At 39.6% G+C, this 26,662-nt stretch overlaps 1 protein-coding gene across 1 annotated transcript in view; it reads right to left on the bottom strand.

Moving 5' to 3' along the window:
- Positions 1–755: 755 nt before the first annotated feature.
- The window catches only part of LOC308302830 (integrin alpha-M-like), a 27,594-nt gene continuing 1,687 nt past the window's right edge, over positions 756–26,662 (bottom strand). Inside the window, exons 2-30 of the mRNA XM_080747137.1 lie at positions 23,415–23,517; positions 23,112–23,218; positions 22,540–22,610; positions 22,223–22,337; positions 20,596–20,726; positions 17,327–17,472; positions 17,090–17,240; positions 14,248–14,395; positions 14,088–14,161; positions 12,991–13,114; positions 11,846–11,985; positions 11,607–11,753; positions 11,298–11,510; positions 11,063–11,196; positions 8,217–8,359; positions 7,953–8,107; positions 7,724–7,849; positions 6,102–6,175; positions 5,227–5,368; positions 5,023–5,121; positions 4,792–4,871; positions 4,608–4,700; positions 4,404–4,470; positions 4,184–4,282; positions 3,429–3,509; positions 3,032–3,142; positions 2,631–2,744; positions 2,437–2,547; positions 756–1,410 (exon numbers count right to left, since the gene is read on the bottom strand). Of these exons, the coding sequence (XP_080603263.1) occupies positions 1,306–1,410; positions 2,437–2,547; positions 2,631–2,744; positions 3,032–3,142; positions 3,429–3,509; positions 4,184–4,282; positions 4,404–4,470; positions 4,608–4,700; positions 4,792–4,871; positions 5,023–5,121; positions 5,227–5,368; positions 6,102–6,175; positions 7,724–7,849; positions 7,953–8,107; positions 8,217–8,359; positions 11,063–11,196; positions 11,298–11,510; positions 11,607–11,753; positions 11,846–11,985; positions 12,991–13,114; positions 14,088–14,161; positions 14,248–14,395; positions 17,090–17,240; positions 17,327–17,472; positions 20,596–20,726; positions 22,223–22,337; positions 22,540–22,610; positions 23,112–23,218; positions 23,415–23,517 (3,404 nt within the window). The 3' untranslated portion in view covers positions 756–1,305. The remainder of the gene's footprint in view (positions 1,411–2,436; positions 2,548–2,630; positions 2,745–3,031; positions 3,143–3,428; positions 3,510–4,183; positions 4,283–4,403; positions 4,471–4,607; positions 4,701–4,791; positions 4,872–5,022; positions 5,122–5,226; positions 5,369–6,101; positions 6,176–7,723; positions 7,850–7,952; positions 8,108–8,216; positions 8,360–11,062; positions 11,197–11,297; positions 11,511–11,606; positions 11,754–11,845; positions 11,986–12,990; positions 13,115–14,087; positions 14,162–14,247; positions 14,396–17,089; positions 17,241–17,326; positions 17,473–20,595; positions 20,727–22,222; positions 22,338–22,539; positions 22,611–23,111; positions 23,219–23,414; positions 23,518–26,662) is intronic.

Genomic DNA, 26,662 nt, shown 5'->3' with positions numbered 1-26,662 from the left:
TTCCCCTTAAATATATCATGAACAATGGACTAGTTTTGTTAGTGCAATATTGATCTGACTTGTGTACTAACACAATTCATTTTTTGGGGCTTTTATGACTTTATTTGATAGGACAGTAGACTGACAGGAAATGGGGAAAGAGATGGGGAGTGGCATGGGCAAAGGTCAGCTGCACTATCTAACTTTCCTCTCCTGCCCCGGATTTGAATCCGGTTTCCTGCGCAAGTGCGCTTTATCGCTCCATTTTTTTCACCTACACAAAATCTCTTTGCTGAAAATAGCCTATATAGATCTATAAGCTCACAACCGATCACAACGCAATGCATGTGATCTTATATTACGGCTATTTTTGCCGAACTTGTGAATTTGTTGTTGCTATGGGAAGTATTTATATTATAGCAGTATTATCAGTGTATTCCTTTTCGTAGACTACAGCAGTGTAAAAGCCCTGACATATGCATTTTCATATCCACTTGGCTTTTGGTAAGATTGCGTCAATCTCTTTCTCTTTCTCTTCTCTTCTCTTCTCTTCTCTTCTCTTCTCTTCTCTTCTCTTCTCTTCTCAAAGAGGCTTTATTGGCAGCAGAAATGTTGCCAAAGCAGATGTGAAATAATGAGAAATAATGCTTTATTAAAACATATTTAAAGAAGTAAGCTTTATTTCTATATTGCATGTCATACAAAATAAACTTAATGTGCTTTGCAAAAATACTGAATACTATGTATAGATGTATAGTACAGTACAATAATCTCTCTACCACGCACACGTGTGTGGTAGTGAGTGTGCACTGCGTGAGCTCGCACACACACATAATTATATTTATTAATCTACACATTTATACAAACTATACATTAATAAAATAGTTGAATTCTGATTAGTTTGAACCAGCTTGTTCCCAAATTGACAAAATATACAACATTACCTGTGAGAATAACTTTGTGGCATACATTAGAATAAGAAAACACATACTATGTTAATTAATATAAAGCTAAATCCAAACCTGCCCACAGTTTTCTTTTTCTTTTTCACATGCACACCAACATAGTAGCTATATATTAAGAAATGTAGTTGGCACTAATGTTTTCTAACAGTAAGTACTGATCAAATATGTTATTTGTGTACTAAAGTTGAATGTCATTATACCAATACCATGTTATTATACAATTTCTCTGCAATGACATGTAATGAGAAATAAACAATAGAACAGAATGGAATGATCCAATTCAATATAAAATAGTATACATTAAGTACAGTCCATACTAGGCTACTGCACATGGTTGAGTCCATGATCTGTGTCCTTATGTTCACTGTTGTTCCTCTGGTGGTTGTGCTCCACCATCTTCTAGACCTTGTCCTTCTCCACCCTGATCAGCAATCATCTGCTTGTACTGACTCTTGAAAAACCCAGCCTGAGAGTAGGACACAACAACATTCACATGAAGAGAAAAACGAGTATAGATACAGCAATGTAGCATTAAGCCTCCATCAGTGAACAATGACAAATTATTGAATGGCAAAAATGTGCCGGGAATTTCTGTCACCAAAAACGGCAGGGGCCATCCTTGCGTTATTCACGAATGTGCACATAAAAGTCTATGGCTATAGTTTTCAAGATATGTTGTTTGGTACCAAAATGGTGGATGGACGGACAAACCGACAGACATGACTGACATCTCAGGCTGATAACATGAAGTCAGATTTTCACATTCCACACTGGAACCACCCTATTCCCATGTGAATCCAGATTTGCATGGGGATTTGATTTAATTCTAATTAACGTTATTATTTTGTTAATTAAAGTTGCACTACGTAACTTTCCTCTTGTATTACAGATTTGTACCCGCGCAAGTGCTGAAATCTTTTACCGCTGATCTAATAGAGCCTGTCTGCTTGCTCAGGGGATAAATTAAATCCACGTCAAAAAGTGTGTCATGTCTTGGTAAATGTCTCAATAAAAGAGCAGGGAGACAAGCCCAATCCAATTATATAAGTTATATTGTATTAACATACTCTACCACATAGATTGGACTAAATTATATAAATAAATTACATTTAATGAGTTGTTTGTTGTTGTTGTAATTTATTTAAGGTTAGACACTGTTGGTACTGTACAGTTACGGTTATGATAAGGATCTATTTTGTGCATGCACTGGGATCTAGCACTCACTGGCTGACATGAAAGGGTACCTACCGTGCACAAAATGGATGGGATTGACGAAGCATCTATGTGATGAGCTGGGGATTTCATGCATAACCTACAGTACTTCATGATAGCTAGCTTAGGCATGCCATTATAGCCCTTTAAAGAACATGATATGGGACATCATTGTGTGTATTATCATTTATGAAGAGTTGTATCGTGCCGTGCTTTCATCAACAATACAACCGCAACTAATACCTTGAAATGAACACAGTATACACAATCAGTGCATTACCTTATATAAGCCAGCAGTGATCAGAGCCAAAAGAACGAGTCCTCCCACGGTTCCACCAATGATCCAGGGGGTGAGGTCTGTCTCGGTGTACACCTCTACTGTGGCCTCAATCTGAGGACAACAATTACATTTAACATCACATTCAAAGTCATCTAAATGCCAAAGAGTGAAATAACGTATCAACGCAATGTTACCTTTTTAACTGGGGGATTGTATTTAGACTGTGGTGAGTTGAAGATGTAATGGTCTCTGTCATAGTCCAGAGTGGCTGTGCTGATCAAACTGAATTTGGCAGACTGGAGACCAATCTGTGGGTCAGAAGCAAAGAGGGAAGAGGATGAGCAGCAGTCTTTGTTAGAGCTACTTAAGAGACAATTCCTTTTGCTCAAATCAGTCTTTACTAGCTTTACTGGTTGTTTGCTTGTGGTTGGTTGGTTGCATTTGCCTAATGAGTGTCACTAAGGGCTAAAATGTGTAGACTAGTCATGCATGGATCAGCTTACTTTACCCACTGTAAATGGCAATGAATGAGATCTAAAATGTAACGTACAACAGTGTTGAATAAACACAACAGATTTTTTACATTGATATTTACCTGCTCGATCCATCCTGAGCTCAGGTCAGCAGAGATGTTGTAAACTTTCCGCTGATCTTTCACCATGGACACGTTGCATCTGAACACTGTACACGTGGCAACAGAACAGTCCTATATGGCCAATTACACGACAAATTCAAAGCAAAATGTTATGACGTTTTATAAAAGCCTCCTGTGGCCAAGTGTTGAAAAATAGCACTTGTGCTATTTACAGATATTACAGCTAGTACTTGTTACCAGATATTGGTCTATGTTTTGGAAACACTGGTATGATTGGTATGATAGCTGATGTTTTTTATGGTGTAGGGGTGTTCTTTTTAATGTACGTTATAGTATATTTATGGTGTGTGTTTTAATGGACCCCTGGTGTCTGCACAAATAAAGTTGATTGATTTACCACTTCATGGTTTTTCTTGATTTTATTCACAAAATCTGGGAAGTTGGGTTCCTCGTCCTTAGATCTGCTGCAGCCTGTGATCTGAAAGTTGGTTAATCAAATGGAAAATATTTAGTCACCAATAGCACATCAAATAACTCGTTTAAAGCTATACTGTGTAAGTTGCTCAACTGGTGGTCTGTAGCAGTATAGCAAACCGCGGTCGCGTTTGCTTTTTTCGTCCGTTTTTCGCTCGCGGACCGGGCCGTCAGACCACCGCGTCCGCCTCACCTCGCCGAGACGCTTTCAATGAGGTCTCCCGTGTCCTTCTACGAGCAGCGGTTGGGGAGTTACATGCTAGACTCCTCCAGTGTAAACACTGCAGTGTACTTCCTGAAGGCGTGTTTCCTAAACCCACCAGAGAGCCCGGCAGTGTATGTTCTGCGCTGTGATTGGCCGGCAGTGTATAACCCTCGCTGTGATTGGCCGGTAGTGTGATGACGCAATTTTTCCGCGAAAACCGGTCCCGGGCAGGGATCATAGAAAACATATAAAGAGAAGGCTTTAGAAGCTGAAAATAACGGAGTGGGGGTTCTAAAACCTTAGCGATTTAACAGCTAGGACCATTTTAAGATTTGTTTTATAAAAAAAGTTACATGGTATAACTTTAACTGAATTTGACACGAGAAGCAGTTTGTCACAGTCTCACAGAGCAGTTTGAAGGTCTTGGTATTTGAGCTCCAACATGCATTGAAGTATCCATCCATGTGAGTTACCTTTATACTACCAGGATTCACCCAGATGTCTTTATCACCAAGCTTCACTGGCACCTTGATGACCACAGTAACATTACATTCTCTCACAGCATTTTGAACCTGAGTGGCGATAGATAGAAAGAATGGGCATGTATTCCTTGATGTTGCTTGATGTCACAACAGTAAACCTAAAAGCTGCATTGAATAAAGGAACATGCAATATTTACATAAGATGTTTTACCGTAATTGATTGCAGAAGTGGTGTCTGCAGATCATTTTTTCCAAAAGTAAAATTGGTGTAGGGTGAACTGAATGGAAATATTAAGAATAGTTGTATTCAATATAAAACCTTGACATGTTTTGATCTGCTAACCAGTCAAAAGAAAAAAGGTAAACATACTGTATATAGTGACTGACTTTGCGAATGACAAGAAACAATGCAAACCTTGGACTGGGAATGGATAGAAAAATGCTGTACTTCACATCAATCTCCTTCTGTTGATAAAGTTCACTTTCTTGGGAATTCTCATCATTTCCACTGTTCCAGAAGAAGACATAATGCTAGTAATATAGTTCTATAAAGCACATACAATCAGTGCAGGGTTTTCCACCAGACAACAGTACAGTACCTTGAGGCATTTGCAGTGATCAGCATCTTTCTGTCAAGTTCACTGTTGGTATCAATCCCATAGGAGACCATGAAAACAGCCTAGAATAGAATGAGAGTAAGTAGAGAAAGTATTTTGAACCAATGCATTCTTCTACCAAAACAGTAGAACATAAATTGTAAAAGTTATTTTATCTGATTATCCTTGCAGAGGTGTGTGAGCAGAATATCGGTTATAATCTAAATGTTGAACCTTGGCATTGCTTTTGAAAATAGGCTTGTCAATGGTGCAGTCACTCTTCCCCCGTGATAATCCATCCTCACTGTCTATAGAGTTACATTCCACTCTTCCCTTGGGAAAGACAAAGAAAAACACGATGCATATTAATCACTTATCTTCTTGAGGCTGAACTTACCTGTACGTTGCATTGACTTTACTGTGACAACACTGTCTTACCTGCTGCATGGTGAACTTCCTGTATGAGAGTCCAGGAGGATATGTGAGAGTGACACGACTGTTGTACGAGTTCTCCTCTCTGTTCTCAACTGACACCGTTACGTTCAACAGTTCATCTATGCCCACTTTAACCGATGTAGAGCTGATATGTAAAAACAGAAAAAGGTGTTAGGGAAAAGGCAAAACAAATCCGGTTTGCCATTCATTTGATTTCATATGAGACATGTAAGAAATTATAAATCCATCCTCTTTTATGTTACAAATACATTGCTTGAACATACATATTTTATTTATTTTAGAAAAAGTTCATATTTTACTAAATGGGGACGACGCCGGTCGCAAGTTGATGGTGTCATTTGTCCATATGTGGTCCATCCCTATGGAATGTACGGAATGTACAGAACTAATACAACGCAATACTTCCTCAAGTTAATATGAGCATCAAAATAATATTTGAAATATGTTTTATTAGCACCTGCACTCCATACATTCCATAGGGATGGACCATATATGGACATATGCATCATCAACTTGCTTCAGTCCATCATTATGGTAAAGGAGAGTTGTTTTTAAATGTCCTTTATAACAGTGGGTTTGTCTCCATTGTTAAGGGCCACAACTCCAGGCTGTAGATTTTCCATATTTTCTTCAAACTTTTTCACGGCACAAAATGGCCCTGGTTCATCAACAAAGTAGGTGGGAAATCTCGCTTTTGCGAACACCCATCATTTCGACCGGAGGGTTAGCGACTCACTCCACGAAGGTTAAGGTTAGGGTGAGGGTTAGAGTCGGGTGTCGAAAAGATGAGATGTAGTAACAGCGACATGCTCCCCAAAGTAGGCACACTCTTAGATGACGTGTACATTATGTCTCACCTGGTAAAGTTAAAATCAACTTTGAGGTTGTCAGTACATTGGTCATCAGTGCCACAGTTGATTTCAAACCCTAACTGTTGTACAAGGGATGAAGTCAATCATAATGAGACAAGAAAGGGTGTGGTTAGCACAGTGTTGTGTTATTGGTGGAGAATGTGCTTGTGTACATGTAGTGATCAATGAAGATGTTTTGTGTAATGGGTATGATTGATGTAAGTTGAGAATTTGGTATTTACAGTATGCATTGTGCACACTGTAGTTGGTGATGGAAATGAGATTGAGATTACATGGTTAATCATCATGTTGTTATAAATAACAGTAAACGTGCATTTGGCAGTAATTTGTAACAAGTAGCAGCATAGAAGCAGTGGTAAAAAGAGAAATGTTTGTAGCAACACATACAAATATAAGAAAGGCGTAATAGTAGTAAAACTAAATGACAGGTGTTATGGCTGCCATGTTGTCGTGTCGAAAGAGATAGCTGCTGCGCACAATATCGAACATTCAAAGCTATTTGTATCAAATAAAATATTCCACACTTTCACACAAGACAGCGATGCACAAGCAAGCAAGACGTTAATCATGACGGTGGACAGCGGACACATGTACACTAACGTTACCACTTGAAATTAAAAACTCTGAGGAAACTATACCAGTAAGACTCCCTAATCGGGAGATAAGCGACCGTCATGTCATCCATGTTGATGACATGAGTGTAGACATACTGTGTACCGATTTGCGTGATTTTAGGGCAAAATCTGTAGGAGCAGTGTCCAAAAATGTGTTTGAAAAAACGGGCCTGATGGTGGCGCTATATGGGACAGATTCATGTTGACGTCTCTCTTGGCGCCGCCGAGGCGGACGCGTGGGTACCGGCCCCGGCTCTCCCGGTCGCTCCTAGCCCGAGTTACGGCATTTTATGTGTGCTGCAGTGGCGGGGGTCCTCCACTAAGGGCATCCATTCTGGAGCACCAGGAGTCGGTGGTCCCCAGGAATTCCCCGTGAACAGCCCCGTTTGGGTGGTCATTTGGTCATTTTTGCACTTTTTGGCGGCGGTGGAAGGGGGTCCCTGGGGGTCCCTGGAGCTCCGGGGGTCCCTGGTGGGGTGGAGGTTGTGGATTGGCAGGCAAGGAGTGTGTGTGCAAAGTTTGGCATGGATTGGGGTAACGGTGGCGGCGATATGAGTTGGGGAAAAGTGTGACATGACAGACAGACTGACTGACAGACTGACTGACAGACTGACTGACTGACTGACAGACAGACAGCCGGTGGAGGTTTTGGTAGTAAATGCGACCTGACGGTCGCAACAATGATCATCATATCATCATCACGGATGCTTAATCTACTTTCTGGAACAACCTGTGAGTACCGGTAGCCTCTTTATTGCCTGATCAGGTCAGCTGAGCAACGTTATAACTTATAACTTGAAAGAGAAATAAATCTCTAATGTCAAACTCTCTCATGTCAAGCTCTCTTGGTGAGGGTAGTCTGTCTAGAGTAAATTATTTGGACCCATGAAACAATTGAGACATAAAGGCAGGCAGGCAGGCAGGCAGGCAGGCAGGCAGGCAGGCAGACAGACAGACAGACAGACAGACAGACAGACAGACAGACAGACTTACAGGATGTTTGGTGGTTGTCTGAGCTTGCTGTTCAAGGCTTGGACTGAGCTTGTCTGGAGATGGAAGACCTTCAAAGGTGAATCTAAGTTCATTAGAAAGTTCATTCAGAGCATCGTCTGGACAAGCCTGCAATGACAAAACAGTATCATGCAAACATTCATACAGTAGTCCAACCTTCAATAAAAAAATATCTCTCTCTAATTTAAGTTTATTTAGATTACCAACCTACCTCAATGTCAAATGCATGTGAAAAGCAGTGTTTCTTTGCCATGTCAAGGATGAAAGATTTGGACAGCTCTCGATTTGGTTTATTGATGTAAGCACGGTTGTTTGGAATATTGCGGGTTGAATCCAGAGTCAGCGTGTAATTAATCCGCGCTTGAGCTGGAACAGTTTAGACTTTCATTAAGTTACTTTCGACATAAAAGTCTAAAATGACTCTACTTTTAGTATACTGTGTATATACGTAGCTTTGTATTAAATAGTGTTAAACCTGTATTCACAGTAGAGTGGCGACGCATAATGAAGCAGACTTGAGCTGTGTTGTTCAGGGGAGAATTGCAGTCTGGGTTGTTGGTGGAGATCTTGTTTGGGCTGAATGTCACCTGAGCTTCCACCTTCACTATTGGCTTGGATCTGGAAATGGACATAATCACTGGAATCAGCTTTTCCTTTATTCAAAGGGAAAGGACAATAGTACAGAATTCACTTGACCTTACATGGTGCAATTATCGAAAAGGAATACAGAAGTAAATTATACATTTATATTTTTCTTTCTTATGATGTGCAGTCATTGTTTGCTAAAAGTAAGACAGTCAACAATTTTCTTGTATTGTGTGGTCTTTCTGGACCACACAGCACTGGTGCCATGGAAACTGGATGCCAAGATGTTTCCTCGATAATAATAATCTTTATTGTCCCCGAGGGGAAATTTGTCTTCACAGTCTGTTCAACACAAAAACAACACAAAACCATATAACACAAAACAACACAAGACAGATCATCAGGTCCCCACTATTCACAGAAAACCATTCCAGCGACGGGGGCGCTTGCTTAGCAGATTGTTTAGTGCAGCGATAGCTGAAGGGACAAAACTCCTACTAAACCGTACCTTGTGCCACGTCAAGGTTCTGTATCTACACCCTGATGGCAAGAGGTCGAAGTAGCGAAACAGAGGATGATCAGTGTCATTTGTTATTGAGAGTGCTAAGCGTGTAATTGCTTTATCATTCATCTCCGCAAGTGTGGGTGTGGGAAGTCCGATGATCTTGGACGCAATACGGGTAATACTGTAAAGTTTGTTTCTGTTAGGCATGGACAGTAGTGAAGAAACATGCTGAGCAATACAACAGAATAGGTTGAATAATACTTTTGTATAGTAATAACAGAAGATGGGGGGCAACAGACAGTGATCTTAATTTACGGATTACATGAAGTCTTTGCTGAAAACGTTTATGGATAGATGTAATGTGTTGATCAAACCTAAGTTTATTGTCCACAGTAAGTCCAAGATATGTGAAGCTGTCAACCTGTTCTACTGACGATGCACAGTGATCATGCAGGGGCACAACTTAGAGGCCCAGGTATTCCAGGAGGTCTGTCAGAGTAAAAAAGAGGAGGACAACCCTAGTACACCTACAGAACCTTGGCTACCCAGCTCACCATCTTCTCCCACTGACAGCAGAAAGACTGGACCTCCTCTTTCGCCCCAGTCCTGTGCTCATACAAAACCGTGCTGTTGGAGTCTATGCTTTGTATTCCTCATGTTTGGAAGAGACTGGACTCCAGTGGACCCCTAAAGATTTTATTTTATTTTATCTAATAAAAAAAACTCCATGGAGGTACCCACAGTTTAATGTCAAATGTTCCAGCCAAGCACAAATGGCTATGGAGAGTTCTTGGGTCTATGAAAGTAGCGGTCATAACAAGACAAAGTAGTATGTTTAAAAAAGAAAAAAATAAAGTTGGATGAAAGGCCCTTTTTAAAGTTATACCATGTAACTTTTTTTATAAAACAAATCTTAAAATTGTCCTAACTGTTAAATCTTTAAAGTTTTAGAACCCCCACTCCGTTAATTTCAGCTTCTAAAGCCTTCTCTTTATATGTTTTCTACTTAGTCGTGACAGGGGCGGGATTTCCCGGCAAAATTACGCCATCTGCATCATCTGTATACGTTGTGTATACGTTGGCCAATCATATCGCGGATCATAAACACATGGTACACTACCGGCCAATCACAGGCGTATCTGCCGTATCTTCAGGAAGTAGCTTCCCTCAGCTACAGTGTTTACCATGGTGAAGGATTCTTAACCTCTTAATCCCCAAATCCTGGCCAGAAAATTACGTTCTACCCCTCCAACGGATTCGTATCGTCGCGTTGGTTTGCGGCGCCGCTCCGGTGGTCCGCGGCGGTGGTTCGCGACGACTCCGGGCGAAAAACAGCCAAAAAAAGCAATACCGCTACTGACCACTAGTTTAGCAACTTACACAGTATAGCTTTAAGTCTTGATTGAGGTATAAAAAATCACACCCGTGTGAAGTGGAGCTGTGTGTGTGTGTGTGTGTGTGTGTGTGTGTGTGTGTGTGTGTGTGTGTGTGTGTGTGTGTGTGTGTGTGTGTGTGTGTGTGTGTGTGTGGATCATGTGTACCGATTTTTGTGACATTTGAAGAAAATATGTAGGAAAAGGAGCAAAAAGTGTGTTTTGGAGAAAATTCAAGATGGCGGAAAATCTATCATGGCGCAAATGGGCGTGGCCTATATGGGGAGATGCGTCATGGCCCAAGGAATCCAGGGAAAAAAATATTTTTAATTTTCCGACCTACGGTTCAAGAGTTACAGGCCAAAACGTAAAGTGGGGTGTTATGGCGCCACCATGCGGCCAAATGACACAATTATTTTTTATTTAATCCTTGAAATCATTATGAACCTCCTCTCCAAGTCTTGAAACTCTAGCCCCTATGGTTTGCGAGAGACAAATAATTGAATGTGAGTTTTTGCGATTCCCATTATAAGTCAATGGGGAAAATTAATTCACTAATAAATTAATATCAATTAAACTATAGAACCTTTCTCTTAGAAAAGTAATAGCCCACGATTCCCGAGTAAGCCGGTCGATTTGACATATGGCGCGAGTGTGTGGTGGCAAAACTGTGGGACTAGTGGCGTGCCGAAGTTTAGGAAGTTCAGGCTACATACAGACACACAGACAGACACACACACAGACACACACACACACAGACCCACACAGCCACGTATAGGGAGCCTGTGCTTCACACAGCTCCAAAAATCACTCTGGATTAAGAGTGTCTGAGAGAATTACACAATTATTTATATTCACCTGAGTAGGAGGACAGCACCCTTTGAACCCACTGCCAAATCAACCAGCCCGTCTCTACTGAGGTCAAAAGACGACTGGCTAATGGAAAGACCGAAGAACCGCAGTCCAGGCTGAACATCAGAGCCAGGAATTCTCTAGATGACAAAAAAGAAAAGAGTCATAAAGTTATAATACCTAGTCAGCCAATGAATGCATTGCCACTGCCACTGGATTAGCCTTCCTTTGACTCACACACCTGTGAGTGAATGGGATTGATTGTTCTTCTTCCATCACCATGGAAAATATAGATGCTTCCTTGACCATCATTCTCTAGTGGAGCTCCCACAGCCAAATCATTGAATCCATCTCTGTTGAGGTCAGGCAGTGGAGCAAGAGAGGAACCAAACCTTCCTCTTTCTCCTGCAACACCTTTCAACACTGGTCGACTATCGAATAGACATTCAACTCTCTGGTAGGGATAATAAAAACAGGAATGATAAATCATAATTTGAATCCTCATACCTAAATGTATGTGTTTGATGACAGAAAGTTAAATATTCTTTACCCCGTCAGTAAGGCTACAGACGTAAACCCTGCCCTCTCTATCTCTCTCCATGAATGAAGGCGCAGATATGAGGATTATGTCAGTGTATCTATTTTGATCCACATCCATGGTACAAACCTCTGCCCCAAAATATGACCCAATCTGAAACTAAGAAAACAAAACATCAAAGGGGGATTCATTACATTTATTGGAAAGTAGTTTTCCTTGTACTGTGAATTATTATTATTTTGAGCACAAACTTGTGAATCTGTTGAGGGGTCAATCTTTTGGGAGATTTTGCTGGAGGAGAACACCATTACCATCCCCATGTGTTTATATCTTGGAGCTCCCACAACAGTGAGAATGCCACTTCTTGTTGTGGCAATTGCCATGGAGTAACCTAGGAGTAAACAGCAGAGTAAATTATGCTTGGGTTTATCATATGACCTTAAAGAAAAGAAACCCTGTTCTTATAGGATTACATGACTCTCAAATGAAATCCATGCCTAGTCTCTGATGTAGAACATTAAAGTTTTTAATTAATTACAGACATGTCTATAATTGATGGTCAGTTTGATCACGATTTTTGAAATAATTAACTATGCTTAGGGTGCATTTAGATGTAGCTGATGTTGATTTTCACATGGCCTTCTCACCAAGAAAAAAGTTATGTGTTTGATATGTGGTGTGTCGGATTACGACAAATGAAAACTATAATTACTAGCCCTTACCCGTTCAAAGATATGAGCTCCGAAATGATGTGCAGTGTGTGGGTTATGGGATGTGCACTGTGCACACAGTATATGAGGGATGGAAAGTAACTTTAACTGGTGCTTGCATGCTAATATGTAGGAGCATCAATGTAAGAAATACCCGTTCCATTTAACGGCTACAGAGATACTGTGTACCGATCTGCATGATTTTTGGACAACATCTGTAACAGGGCCAGAACCCCGCCCCCCCCCCACACACTCCCCCCCCCCCCCCCCCCCGTGTGTGTGTGTGTGTGTGTGTGTGTGGGTTTGTGTGTGATTGTGCATGGCCTGAACAACAGCGCCCCTCCCTTAACATGTGTGGTCACAAAAGGTACTGTAGGCTAAATAGATATAGATACACCATAAAAATGCTATTATACAGCATACGATTTGTGAAAGTGACAAACGGGCTTCACAGTTATGTCAGGTGTGTTCATATGCTGATGGTGATGCGATTTCAGATCAATTGCTCCAGCCACCGAGGAGAAACGCTGTTTCATACAGACAGACACTCACTCACTCAGACATTCGCAAAATTATAGTATAGATGGCTAGAAGTCTGATGTAACATTCATGTTTTGCCTTTTTGGTGGTAACCTCATTAGGTGCATACAGTAATATTATAATAAGAAGTTAATTTACTTTCTCACCAAGATAACTGTCAGGAACCATATCAGTCAGCTCTGTGAAGTCTCCCCTCTGGCCTGTTGCTGAGACTTCCTGGTAGCTCCCCCTCCACAGGAAGGCTCCAACAGCTGCCATCTGGAATCCTCCCTAGTAAAGATACAGTAAACTGATGTTTAGTATAGATACAGTCAACTGATGTTTTTATGGAACATTTTCTACAACATTTTGTTCCCTATTTTCACAGGTTGTACTTTACCTCCTTGAAAATTGTAATATCACAGCCTGCAAAAATGAGTGGGTCTAATTAATTTTTTTTGAGCGGTGGTCACACCGTCTCCTATACATGGCTGTGTGTGTATGCGTGCGTGTCTGTCTGTCTGTCTGTCTGTCTGTATGTAACCTGCAATACCTTTTCTGACCACACATGTTAAGGGAGGGGCGCTGTTGTTCAGCCTCAGGCCAGGCACACTCACACTCACATTCACACACACACACACACATACACACGTATGCACGCACGCACGCACGCACACACACACACACGCAGCCTCAGTTCACACGAGTGTGATTTTTAAAACTATCCTAAAATATTCCAATAAGAAACACTAATTATGGTATCCATCCATTCATCCATCCATCCAAGGATTATGTTTTAGCCTGTGTGTGTGTGTGTGTGTGTGTGTGTGTGTGTGTGTGTGTGTGTGTGTGTGTGTGTGTGTGTGTGTGTGTGTGTGTGTGCGCGTGCGTGCGTGCGTGCGTGCGTGCGTGCGGTGCGGCCGTGCGCGTCTGTCTGTGCTCAGCTAATCTTGCATTAGTATTATTTACAGTTGTAAACCAGAGTTAAAAGGATTGATTTCATTTTTACCGTCTATATTGATTGCATTTGATTTGACATTGAATTGAAACCTTCTATAAGTATTGCCTAGCAAAGGGTTAACTTAAAGGGATATTTCACTTTCAAAAAGGCTTTTTGGTTGTTTTATCAGGCCAAAAGCACATTCACTTCTGTCACAAATGTAAAATCGTCATCGTTTATTGTACAAAATGTCCTGTACATTAGGAATGAGAATATAGCTGCATACGTTTCTGAGAATATACTATATTGCTTGTTTCTGATTACCCCAGGTACATAAGCAGCACTGAATCCCTCTTGAGCCATTTCCAGTTTCAATGAGCCACCGCTTGTCTGAGATCCTGTAAAGACAAAATTAATCAACAACAAATATCTGTCTACTCAATTATGAATATGAAGATATTAAATTTTTACGTTGGAACTATACCTTCAATAGAAAAGATTCTCTCCTGCAAAGATGTCAGGATTTCATTAAGAGCTGTAAAACCGCCTTGCACATGAAACACGTTGTTTGGATTGGCTGCAATGGTGTCCAACTCTGCCTTTGCATTAACATCATTAAAAGCTCTTCCAACCTACGGACGATACAATGTTTACAATGTTATAATGTCAATGTTACTGTATGAATTATAAGTTATTTGTTTATAATTCTATAGGCTCATCTCGACATTCATACTCTTATTGTAAATAGTTGTCATAGTGAATCTTGAGTAGTAACATACTATTAACTAGAAAACTGTTCCTTCGAAACAGTGTGGGCTCGCTTCCAACCCAAAACAATAATAGTAAAAGTGTCAAGTTCCCAGGCAATGCTCTCTTTCATTTTACTGACGGGCCCAGGCAATGCTCTCTTTCATTTTACTGACGGGCCCAGTCCGGCCTGTTCGAAGTGGAGCGGTGAATCTGAGCAGCTATACCCTGTGTATGTATGTACAGTACTGTACCTTACTGTACTGTACTTCGCTGTACTCTACTGTACCTTACTGTACTGTACTTGACTGTACACTACTGTACCTTACTGTACTGTAACTTACTGTACTGTACTCTACTGCACTTTACTGTACCTTACTGTGCTGTACTGTACTTTACTGTACCTTACTGTACTGTACTTTAATGTACTCTACTGTACCTTACTATACCTTACTGTACTGTACTTTAATGTACTCTACTGTACCTTACTGTACTGTACTTTAATGTACACTACTGTACCTTACTGTACTTTACTGTACTCTACTGAACCTTACTGTACTTTTACTGTACTCTACTGAACCTTACTGTACATATTCTATGTGTTCTAGATCTACATTTTTGATTCTGTGTTCACCGGCAATCAGTATACTGCTGCTAAATCTGCTAATTCATAACCATATAAATATTTATATATATAAATATATATAAAAGCACAATTGATGATTTCAACTGCACAAATTAGAGCACATCCAGCACAAAAAATGTAGACCATTTTTCCTGATTTGTAGCCAAACAATTGGGGTGCAAGCCTAAGCAAAACTATAACTTAGAATAATCCCTTATTCTTTTTAAGTAAAATTTCTAAAACACTACAAAACATGTCTCAAAGACAAACACAAGCAAACGTCTCCACAGTAACAGTTGTTGTGTGTGTGTGTGTGTGTGTGTGTGTGTGTGTGTGTGTGTGTGTGTGTGTGTGTGTGTGTGTGTGTGTGTGTGTGCGCGCGCGCGTGCGCGCGTGCGTGCGTGCGTGCGTGCGTGCGCGCGTGCGTGTGCGTGCACATTGTAGATCAACTTCATAGCAGTATTAAGTGGTCCATCTATGTTTTTTTATTAATAATACAATCTGCAAAATAACAAGTAACTGAAGCTGTCAAATGCTGTATTTATAGTAGAGTATATGTAACAAAAATGGAAAGTAGAGTAAAAGTACCTCAAAATTGTACTGTAGGTACAAGTACTTGTATATACTTGAGTAAATGTACTTGGTTACTTTGCAGCACCACTAGCCTTACATTAAGACGTCTCTGCCGAGACTTTCGCATTGTCACTGCAGGGCGACTTATGTAAGGCTACATCACCACAGAACAGCCAATGACAGCCAAGCCTTTAATCACAGCTGTGTCAATCAGTAGAGTGTAGAGGGACATTTATTTATAGTTTTAACTATAACTATAGTTTTATACATCACACAGCTTAGATATTTGGATCAAATCAGAGAGCAGACCTGTGTGAACGCATTGATATACATAGCATATCTGAAGTGTGAATATTGCAGCCACAGCGACTTAATATAAACACGGGTCCCTTTCCTCTGTCTCCACTCACTAAACCCATTGGAAATGCATTGGATGCTTAAAGTTAAACATTTTTATTTTTTTATAATTAAACTACAAAACATTTCAAAAAGAAAAATACACGCACACTTGTCCTCAGTAAGCTGAACACATAACAATTTGAATGGTGTTTAAAGGTGTAAGCGTTTAGGAGATGAATCGTGCCAAAGTTTTAGGATACTGACTAGTATAGTATAGAAATAAATAATGAAGATAACATACGTGTGCTCGCCTTCCAGGCGAGCCCACAATCAAGGTTTTTGTAGTCAAGTCCTATGACCAGGACTAATAATATTTTTTATTTGTAACACATTTTATATTTGTAGCAAATCTTCAAATGCAAATCTACAATATACTGCTATTTTTTTTATTGTATTGAGTGTGTCCAGACTCCAGACCATTTAAGAATAACATTATTAAGTCATATTCATAATTTTACAGTCACTTACTGTACTTTGCTGGGGGACCCGATAATTCCATAAACAACACATTCATATTGAGCAATATCAACATATTTATATCAAGCTAAAACATCACAGAGGCCCCTTTTGGATTGCACATTTCCTCTGCTGCGTTGAACACACTGAAGCATTGTGCATGGTTGCTATTCTATTGCATGTCATTCTCTATACCAGTGCCTGTCTATGTTGCAGTTCTTTTTTCCCCCCAACATTTTACACATTTGATACTTTATTACTCATTTAACATTTCTTTCTTTATATAATGTTATACTGTTATTGGACATTGTTAGCACAGTGTGGAGTAATAAGCCACACCAACATGTCACAGCTCAAACTGTACTTGTTTGAGCTTGTGACACATAAAACCTCTTGAATCTTGAAAGGAAAGGTATTTCTACAAATGTATTTCTACGGTCAATTTAATAGTTAGGACAACTTTAAGATTTGTTTTATAAAAACAGTTACATGGTATAACTTTAAATGATAAGTAATGCTAACTTACCCCAATGGCAAACCGTACAATGCCTTTACTCGCAGCTAGGGCAGCAGCACCAGATAAGTCATGTCTGTCATTAGATGCTCCATCAGTAATGACAATCAGGACCTTATTCACATTTGGTCTGGATCCTCTATATCCTGAAAAAACATTGTTGCTGGGAAAAAAAAGAAAAGTACTTGCAAAACTCATGTTTCAAATGTGTGGTACTGTACAGTATGGTGTCAATATTAAGGCACTTACACAACACTTTGAATTGCTTTAGCTGTATATGTCCATCCACTTTGTTGTTTAATAAGATCAATTTGTGATTCCCAAGATCCTGAGGTGTCAAAATCATCAAAATAATAGTGGATGCGGGGATCTGTAGAGTACTGAGCAACTGCAAACTGCAAACAGATACAATAGATTGAACTCAGTTTTGTTAAAAAGAATATCTCAAAACTTGGCCCTTTTCACAATTGTCTTACAAACGTCTGCATGAGATTGTGTTCAAATGATGAATTCTAGGCCTAGGTCTGTCATGTCAGAGTGTGATATTTACACTCTGACATGCTAAGCAAAGCGTCCCATAGCATAGAGGACATTGGGAATTCCTATTTCATTATGGAGGTCATCTTATCTGATCTAAACCAGGAATCTGCAGTATTGTGCAAGATGCTTATTAGCCTGCCCACAGCAATGCATGGCATGTTATTGTAATCGCTCCTGTTCGTGAACAAAATTATACATTGTAAAAGTCGCTCTGGATAAGTTAAGTTTATAAAACAAAATAAAACAAAAAAATAATAACTAAAAAATTACTTTTTTGAAAGGAAGTTCGTAGGAATGATCATTCTCCCCTGACAAGATGACCGTTTAAAAAAGGTCACAACAGAGATCATGGTAAAAATGGCATCGGTCATACTGTATCTCTGGAACGGAGAGATGAGAATAATGTTTTGGATTCCTCATGGGAAATTAATTGAAATTGGAATGAATTGGGAAGTAAAATGAGATAAGCCTTTATCGTGTGTGACAACACAATGTGACATCTAATTCTATCTGTCTGTGGACTGGGCAAACTTTCATGAAACATGAATGATCAGTAGGTCACAATCAAGGTCATGGTCAAAATTACATAATCATTACATAGTCATATCTCAGTAAACATAGAACAAGACATTTTAGAGGATTTTCACACCCCATGAGTTACAGTAGGTCAGGTAGGTTATTATGAGCCAAAATGTTCGTAATCCCCCAATGGAATATGAAATATCTGATGGTTCCGTCTGCGTGATATTGAAACGTAACGGCAATAGCGCAAGCCACGCCCCTGCCTGCTCTTGATCACGCCCATACCTTCCTCTGATTGGGCAGAGTCCGTTGCCATGTGAACTGCCTTGAAAACAAGATGGCTGTCTTTAGCTATTTGCGGCGCTACACGTCTTTTAAATGAGTAAACCGACGTTTAAACTAAGTGCTTGCTTAGCGTCACACCAATGAAGGTTTAATACAAACCTCTGCTGCTCGTCCACCTCCCCATTGTAACCAAGGCATTTTCACTCACTGCCGCTGGTAAATAGACTAATTAAATCACGTTTTTTTCTGCAATAAGCTGCTTTGCATTAACCAGTGCAGCTATAAACGTTACATTTACCTCTCAAATTAATGCAGTTATTGGTGTGATGTGAGTTCATGAAATCATGAAAGTCACTCAGTGGTTCTCAACTCAAGCCTTTTAATGTCAAGGACCCCCAAATAAATTGCCACATATCAGCCCACGGACCACCTCCATTTGAAAAGATGAGCCAGGGACCCCCCATAAGAGAAGATTTCTTAAGGCTCCAGCAGCATTCGGCTACGGACCCCATTTAATGGCATTTCTATCTCTGAGACCCAAATCTATATTGTAAAATCAATGTTACTCATTGAGTGTAAACATCTACACTCTGAGTTACATACCCATAACCACAAGGGTCTGTTTGGTTCCTAACTATCATTTAGCTGGGGACCCCCTGGAACTCCCCCAAGGACCTCCGGGGGTCCCCGGACCCCACTTTTCAGGTTCCATTTGTACTCACCCCGAGTTACATACCCATAAGGGTCCATTTGGTTCCTACTATCATTTTGCTGGGGAACCAGAAAACCAATAATGATGTAAGTCACAAATATTATAGTTTCCCCTGATTCACTCTGGACATGGGTTTTCAATCATAATTGATTCCAAAAACTATACTTTAGTTTAGGCTATATAATGTTGTGTGAATACATAAAAACAATAAATAATTAGAGCTTTAAGAAATCTTCTCTTATGGGGGGTCCCTGGCTTATCTTTTCAAATGAAAGGGGTCTGTGAGCTGATATGTGGCAATTTATTTGGGGGTCCTTGACATTAAAAGGCTTGAGTTGAGAACCACTGAGTGACTTTCATGATTTCATGAACTCACATCACACCAATAACTGCATTAATTTGAGAGGTAAATGTAACGTTTATAGCTGCACTGGTTAATGCAAAGCAGCTTATTGCAGAAAAAAACGTGATTTAATTAGTCTATTTACCAGCGGCAGTGAGTGAAAATGCCTTGGTTACAATGGGGAGGTGGACGAGCAGCAGAGGTTTGTATTAAACCTTCATTGGTGTGACGCTAAGCAAGCACTTAGTTTAAACGTCGGTTTACTCATTTAAAAGACTGAATATTAGCGTGTAGCGCCGCAAATAGCTAAAGACAGGGGGCCGCCATCTTGTTTTCAAGGCAGTTCACATGGCAACGGACTCTGCCCAATCAGAGGAAGGTATGGGCGTGATCAAGAGCAGGCAGGGGCGTGGCTTGCGCCATTGCCGTTACGTTTCAATATCACGCGTTCCGTCTCAATCACGTGACTATAGAGATAATGTGTACCAATTTCCGTGATGTTTGGACAAAGAGGAGTGTGCATACAAAGTTTTACACAGATCGGTGCAGTTATACATAAACCAATCGGCCTGTTATGCGCCACCATAGTGGGAATGTGCATGCAAAACTTCAGAGAAATTGCACACTGTATTCATGATTTTATTCATTTTGTTCAAAGTGCGGACCATTCCTGTAAAAGTTGGAAGCCAATCAGGATGGATTATGAAAAGTCTGAAAGACCCATTTGGTTTGTGTGTACCAAAATCTGTAAGAGTACTGTTAAAAAATTTGTTTAGCAAGAATCTGCCTCCTGGTGGCGCTATAACAAGCCCATGTGAATAATAATCTAAACAAAAACAGGTGAAAAGTAAAGCCACCCTCCCTGGTATCTTTGACCTTTATTACCCTTTATTTGAACATTGTGCTCATTATGTGGTGGATAGTTATCCCATCATTGATGACATAATGTCACACATAATTATCTATGGTGCCTCCAGTCCAGTATACAAGCTCTACGGTGGAAAAAAGCAATAGATTTCTTATTTATCCGATCAACCTGTTCTCGGCAGTATAGAAATTAGGCCCAAGTAGTTTGTAAGAAAAGGAATTTGACTTGACCAATTATACTAGTCCTACCTGTTTATCTCTGCTTATTAATGATCTAATCACACTTTTTACAAAGGTTTTCATTCGTATGAAATCAGCAGCAGCAACACTGCCTGAACCATCCAGTAAGAATGCAATATCTGCTGGCAGCGAAGGACACTCTGTTAAAAGATAAGAAGAAAATAATAATAAGTACATTTATAAAGAGAAGGAAAAAAAAGATTAATGGAACATTTTTAATTATTTTAAAACATCACTGTGGTCGGGCAGAAACCATCTAAAAAAAGCATGTTTTTAGAACAACACAACACTGCCTCATCAAAGTTGGTATGGTGAACCACCTAAAGTAACTCCTCAAGTTGGAGCTGGTTTTAAGGATCCAATGGAGTAAGAAGGTTTAGTCAGAAGCGCTTTTTAACTTATCATTGGTTAAATATTTGTAAAACCCCACTCAAATAAAGGGTGTTCAATAGCACTGATCTTTTTTATTTATTATTTTTTTGAAAGTAAAGGGAAAATGGAGATAGCTGCCCGATAGCAATGATATCAAAGTTGTTTGTTTTATACATAATGGACTGTGTTATCCTCTGTCTTGTTTTAATCTATATCACTGTGTGTGTGTGTGTGTGTGTGTGTGTGTGTGTGTGTGTGTGTGTGTGTGTGTGTGTGTGTGTGTGTGTGTGTGTGTGTGTGTGTGTGTGTGTGTGTGTGTGTGTGTGTGTGTGTGTGCGTGCGTGCGTGTGTGTGTGGTGAGCCTCAGCGAAATACACAGCTCAATTGACACTGGCAACTGAAATTCCACTATCAGTTAACTGTATGGTGGTAGGTAACACCTGCCTGTGTCAAATACATTTTATTGTCTGACACCAAACTTATACCAGGTATATTCGTTAAAGTGTCAAGTTTCAATGCAAAGGAGATGAGTTTTGATAGCATTGAGAACCTTGAGGTTTTCTAAAAGTTTCTCAGTGTTTACGCTTTTGCACAGAATTAACGATCTGTGCTCTGATTAAGGCATACTGTATGGAGTAGGAATGTACAGTACTTCACACCACTTGAGATAAAACAAACACTGAAGCTGGAAACATTGATAATACGGTTTTAAATTAGCAGCTGCAAATGTCTAATTAATCAAGATTGAACAACTACATTTAATGCCTAAAATGTATACATCCTTTACAAACCTTCCAGCATCTGTAATTACGGTATCCTCCCGGTCTGAAAAGGAAATTGGTATCCAAACCACCTGAAAATGCATGTTCTGTCTACTAAAGAACTGGAGAGACAGGGAGACCCCTGTTACTGAACAAACTCTTTGCACCTTTAGGTATACTTTATAAGTAAATGTACTTTATTTCCACCACTGGTCAGTTCAGTTGTGAATGCCAATAGATATTCATTACTGCTAGTGTTTGGCAAGGGGAGAAGCTACAGATCATGAGGATAGACTGAGTGACATACAGTAGACATGTTTCAGAGTCCTGCATGAAGTTAATTAGCGTAGAGACTACACTTGCCCTGGGTGAATGAATCTGGTTATATTGACATTTTGATGTATTGCTATTTGATTATTGGGGACTGTAGTGACTGTGATGGATACTGTGTAATGTCAAAATATATATTGCAGTCAGTACTTCTATCAACATAGAGCATTTACCTTCAAGAGATGATGGCACAGATTTTCCAACATTGTCGTTTTCACTTATCTCTAAGCATACACCATTGTATGTGGTGATAGTTTTGCAAGCTCTTGGAATGGTAGGACCACATGCCTGAAATGGGAGAACAGAATGTCTGAACTCATAGTACAATATCTAGTTGTGTGGAGAAATTACACGGTTGCAGATGCTTGGGAACAAATCTTTTTACTTGGGAACAATAACCATTATCCCTGGATGTTTTAACACAAACCAAACCAAGTTAGACTGTTTCATATTTACAAATAACATAACTGCTTGAGGTTAATTAACTCACAATTGTCTTTCCTGTGGTAGGGTCATTTGTCATTGTCAAGCCAAGGGACATGTTGACTGCAAACTCTGGCACTGTATTAAACATACACAAGGAAGATGGAAAGATGAAGGTCAACATATTCAATTATATTGTGTAATTGTAATCATAGGTTTAAACAAACACACTATTAATATATGCATAAATAAAAATATTAAAATAATATTCACAGACATCCCTGTTACATTGTTAGTCAAACATTCAGCATCTATTTCTGAGTAGTCTGCCATCATCTTATGTCAAGATTCTGCTTAATACGTCTCACCTTAAATTAATACATAGGCCTATACCCAATATTATTATCAAAATTATACCGTCCCTTATAAATGAGTGAATGCAAACAAAATTATCACAAATGATTCCATTTTTAACTGTCAAGAAACTGAAGTTTTAAAAGTAACTTTAAACGACAAATGTTTCTGAGACCATTTGTACTGAATAATTAACATCATGTAATGATGACTCAGTTTCTCAAAACAACATACAATCTTTTTATGAACTTTTTATGTTGACGTTAATGTTGTTGCCTACAGTACCATCAATAGACATGGGGCTGCATGACTCTGTAGAACACTTGTATATTTGGCCGTTCCTGTTTTGTGAAAGGGGTGAACTGACCAGTAAGCTGGGAGCAATCCTTGACCTGAAAAGTGTTTACAAAATATTGAATACATCTAGAAATGTAAATTTCAGAAACATTTCCAGCAGAAATTAATATTGTTGTGAAAAACCTTCATCATGGGGAGAAATGAGTGTGATGGGTAAAAGGTAAAAGATGTCAAGCATGTGTGTTTTAGACTGTTTAGTCACAAATCCATGCTCTCTCTCTCTCTGTTTACCTTGATTGTCTTTGAACCACCTTGTATCCAAATCCATCACCAGATGAGTTCAAGGATTTCCAAACCACAGGATCAATGTTAAACCCAGATGCAACTTGGAACACTGAGCAAAAACATGGAATAACAGCTCATCAAAGTAATAATTATGAAATGTTATGTATGTCCATGGCAGCAGCCGTACTACTGTATATTCATACAGGTGACATTTGTCAAGTTTGAAACTCCCTGTGTGAAAAGGAGAGAAGTTGTAGGAGACACTCTAACATTTATTGGCTACCATTTCTTTTTCTATGTCAGTGTCATGTATACCAATATCCCAGCAGACAGATTTTAACAAACTGGTTAACAACTTTCCCTATAGCTAAATGTAAATGTACACAAAGATAAAGTTGCTCAGTCAAATTTGTACCTGAGTTAAATTGCTGGAGTACTTCTTTTTAAAACATATCCAAATCTACATGCTTTCAGAAGTACAAATTACATTTTATTTTTAATATCAATGCATTGCTGTATTGATATTTTATATTTTACCCACAAGAAATCAATGAGTTTTCAAAACAATATCAATAATAGTGAAAATAGCAGAGCCATAGCACCCATTGCATTGTTGATCTGCTATTTTCATTGATATATATTTAAAATAGGGCTTTAGTGCACGGTGGAGGGTGGATTCTGCCAATGCATTTCAATGGGAATGCAGAAATTCACAAATGCTCAGAAAACTGCTCCATTCCACTGAAATACATTAGCAGAATCCGCCATCACAGGTAGAATAAAAGTGCAGTGTGAAGTACAGTATATACGTATTAAGTAGTAAAGTACAGATAAATATTTACTTATGTACAGTATCCTACTCAAGTAAATCATCCTCTTTGTTACTGTCCACCACTGGTTATAGCAACAGTGGTATATTGTGGTTTTCGGTTTTGCATATTGGACTGTCAGTTGTTGATAATACTTATTTTAAATACTAGTATTATGTTCTTATGTAGGCTATGCCACATGCTTGGTTATCATACAAGCATGTTGATTTCAAGCTGTGTTCGAAAATACAGTACCACACCACCTACATGTATGTGCTGATTGCTTAATTAACTTATATTGTATATTGTATAAGTTTGGAAGGAATAACATAATTGTATTAATTATGACTTCGAGTTCATATCAAAACTATTTTCCTGTACAACTGAATGTGACATTTCTTAATGTTGGTATTGCAGTAAAACATTTATTTGTAACTCCCTAGCATATTGTCCAGATAGAATCATAAGCCCAGCCCCTTACTGAAAATGTTGTACAGTATCTTGAATTTTACTCTGAGCAATTTTTAGATTGTGGTCAGTTGTTTTTTTTCCTGTAATGACTCATATGAACCATTAAACACACACACACACGCACACACGCATGCACACACACACACACTCACACGCACGCATGCACGCACACACACTAACACACGCACGCACGCACACACACACACACACACACACACACACACACACACACACACACACACACACACACACACACACACACTTTTCACTTTCCTTGCAAGGTAGCAACAAGGCCTTTACAGGAAATGTCTTTTTATTTTAACAATGACAACACCCTGTTGTTGGTAAAGGTGAGAAATACAGATATTCAAAGATGTGAGTATCTGAGCTTACTGTGCATATCAACAGCTATTAACCCTTCTATTGTGTTAGGGTCATTTTTGACACGTTTTCAAGTTTAAATATGTAAAAAGTATGTTTTACATTTCTTTATTGGAACAAGGCTTCACAATATCCTCAGAAACAGCTATTTAAACACTCATTAATACCATTTTGTTCATTCTGATGGTCTATATAAAAAAAGTGTGTTACGGGTCAAAATGACACGGCAGAGAAGTGTAGCTCAATTCCCCCCAAATTGTCAATATTTCATTTTTACATTTTTGAGAGAGAGATACACTTTCGCATTTGCCACACTGATTCTATCTACATTTTAACTGTATCATCTCAGCAGCTCAACTTGAACACGTTGTTTTTTAAATACAGCCAGCCACTACATCTTCTTTGAAATAGTTCATATACTCATGCAGGGCCGTTTTAATGTCAAACTGGGCCCTAGGCAAAGGCCAATTTTCAGGGGCCCCCCATGTGCCCTTTCGGCTTTTTCTCGGTTAAAAATAGGTCACTAAACAAAAATGAATAGCCTAATATAATCAGTGTTGTACCCGAACGCGTTCAAAGAACGATCGTTCACGAACACGTTCATATTCTGGGCGAACGTGAACTGAACGTTATTGATTCCGCTTGATGAACGCTATTGTCGAACACGTTAATTCTGACATCCATAAACGGCGCTCATCGGCTCGTTCGCTCGTTCGGTCCGCGGTCTTCTGTCCTCGCGTCTTTCTTTTCATTCACATTTCACATTATGCTCCAATAACACCCAGCTGCAAGACCTCGCGATGAGCGGACTGAGCGCCTCGGTGCGGCCGCTCACTGCGCTGGGTCTGGGTGCTTCTCTTCCTCGTTACGTCTCGCAGGTCGCAACGCAAGTAAAGCCTGACTACTTCGCCGTATGACCTGTGTGTGTTGCATGCCGAAAACAGCTGATCTGCAAGCTCACAACGCGTCGCATCCACAAGACAACGTGAGCTTGTAGAGCAGCTATTTTAACCAACGCTTAAACATGCAGATGGGAACGTTTATATTACAACTATCCTAAATTATAATACACTATAATAGATTATAACTGTGATTATAATACACTATAAAGTATTAATGTATTACTATGATAATTATAATCTATCTATAAATGCGAGAAGTCTCTGTGAGTCTGTGTGTATGTAATCCGCATATCTCGAGAACCCACCGGCTTCAGATTCGGCACGCGCGTTCCCCGCCGCGGCGCGGAGTGCAGTGCCCGGCCTCGACCTGACCCGATGAACGGTTTTCCCGAAACGGCGCGAAATGTTCGGAATCTCCTTATGCGGAGCTGATTGTTGACATCAGGCTGTTCCGGAGGAAATCGGCGCAAGTGCCGACTCATTGTGACATCACATCATAAAGGGCTCTGACATCACGTACGCCACATGGAGATCTCCTTATGGGCATAAAATGGACACAGAATCACATCTCCATACATGGGCATAGAGATCTCCACGATCTCCATATACGGGCATAAAAGGGACACATGGACGCCGATAGACAGATATCTCCATATATGGGCATAGAGATCTCCATATACAAATAACAAAG

This window comes from Nannobrachium achirus, assembly GCF_963921795.1.
Source record: "Nannobrachium achirus genome assembly, chromosome: 18".
Taxonomy (NCBI): Eukaryota; Metazoa; Chordata; class Actinopteri; order Myctophiformes; family Myctophidae; genus Nannobrachium; species Nannobrachium achirus.
Note: the sequence above shows the minus strand (reverse complement) of the source record. Positions and strands in the feature narration are given on the sequence as shown.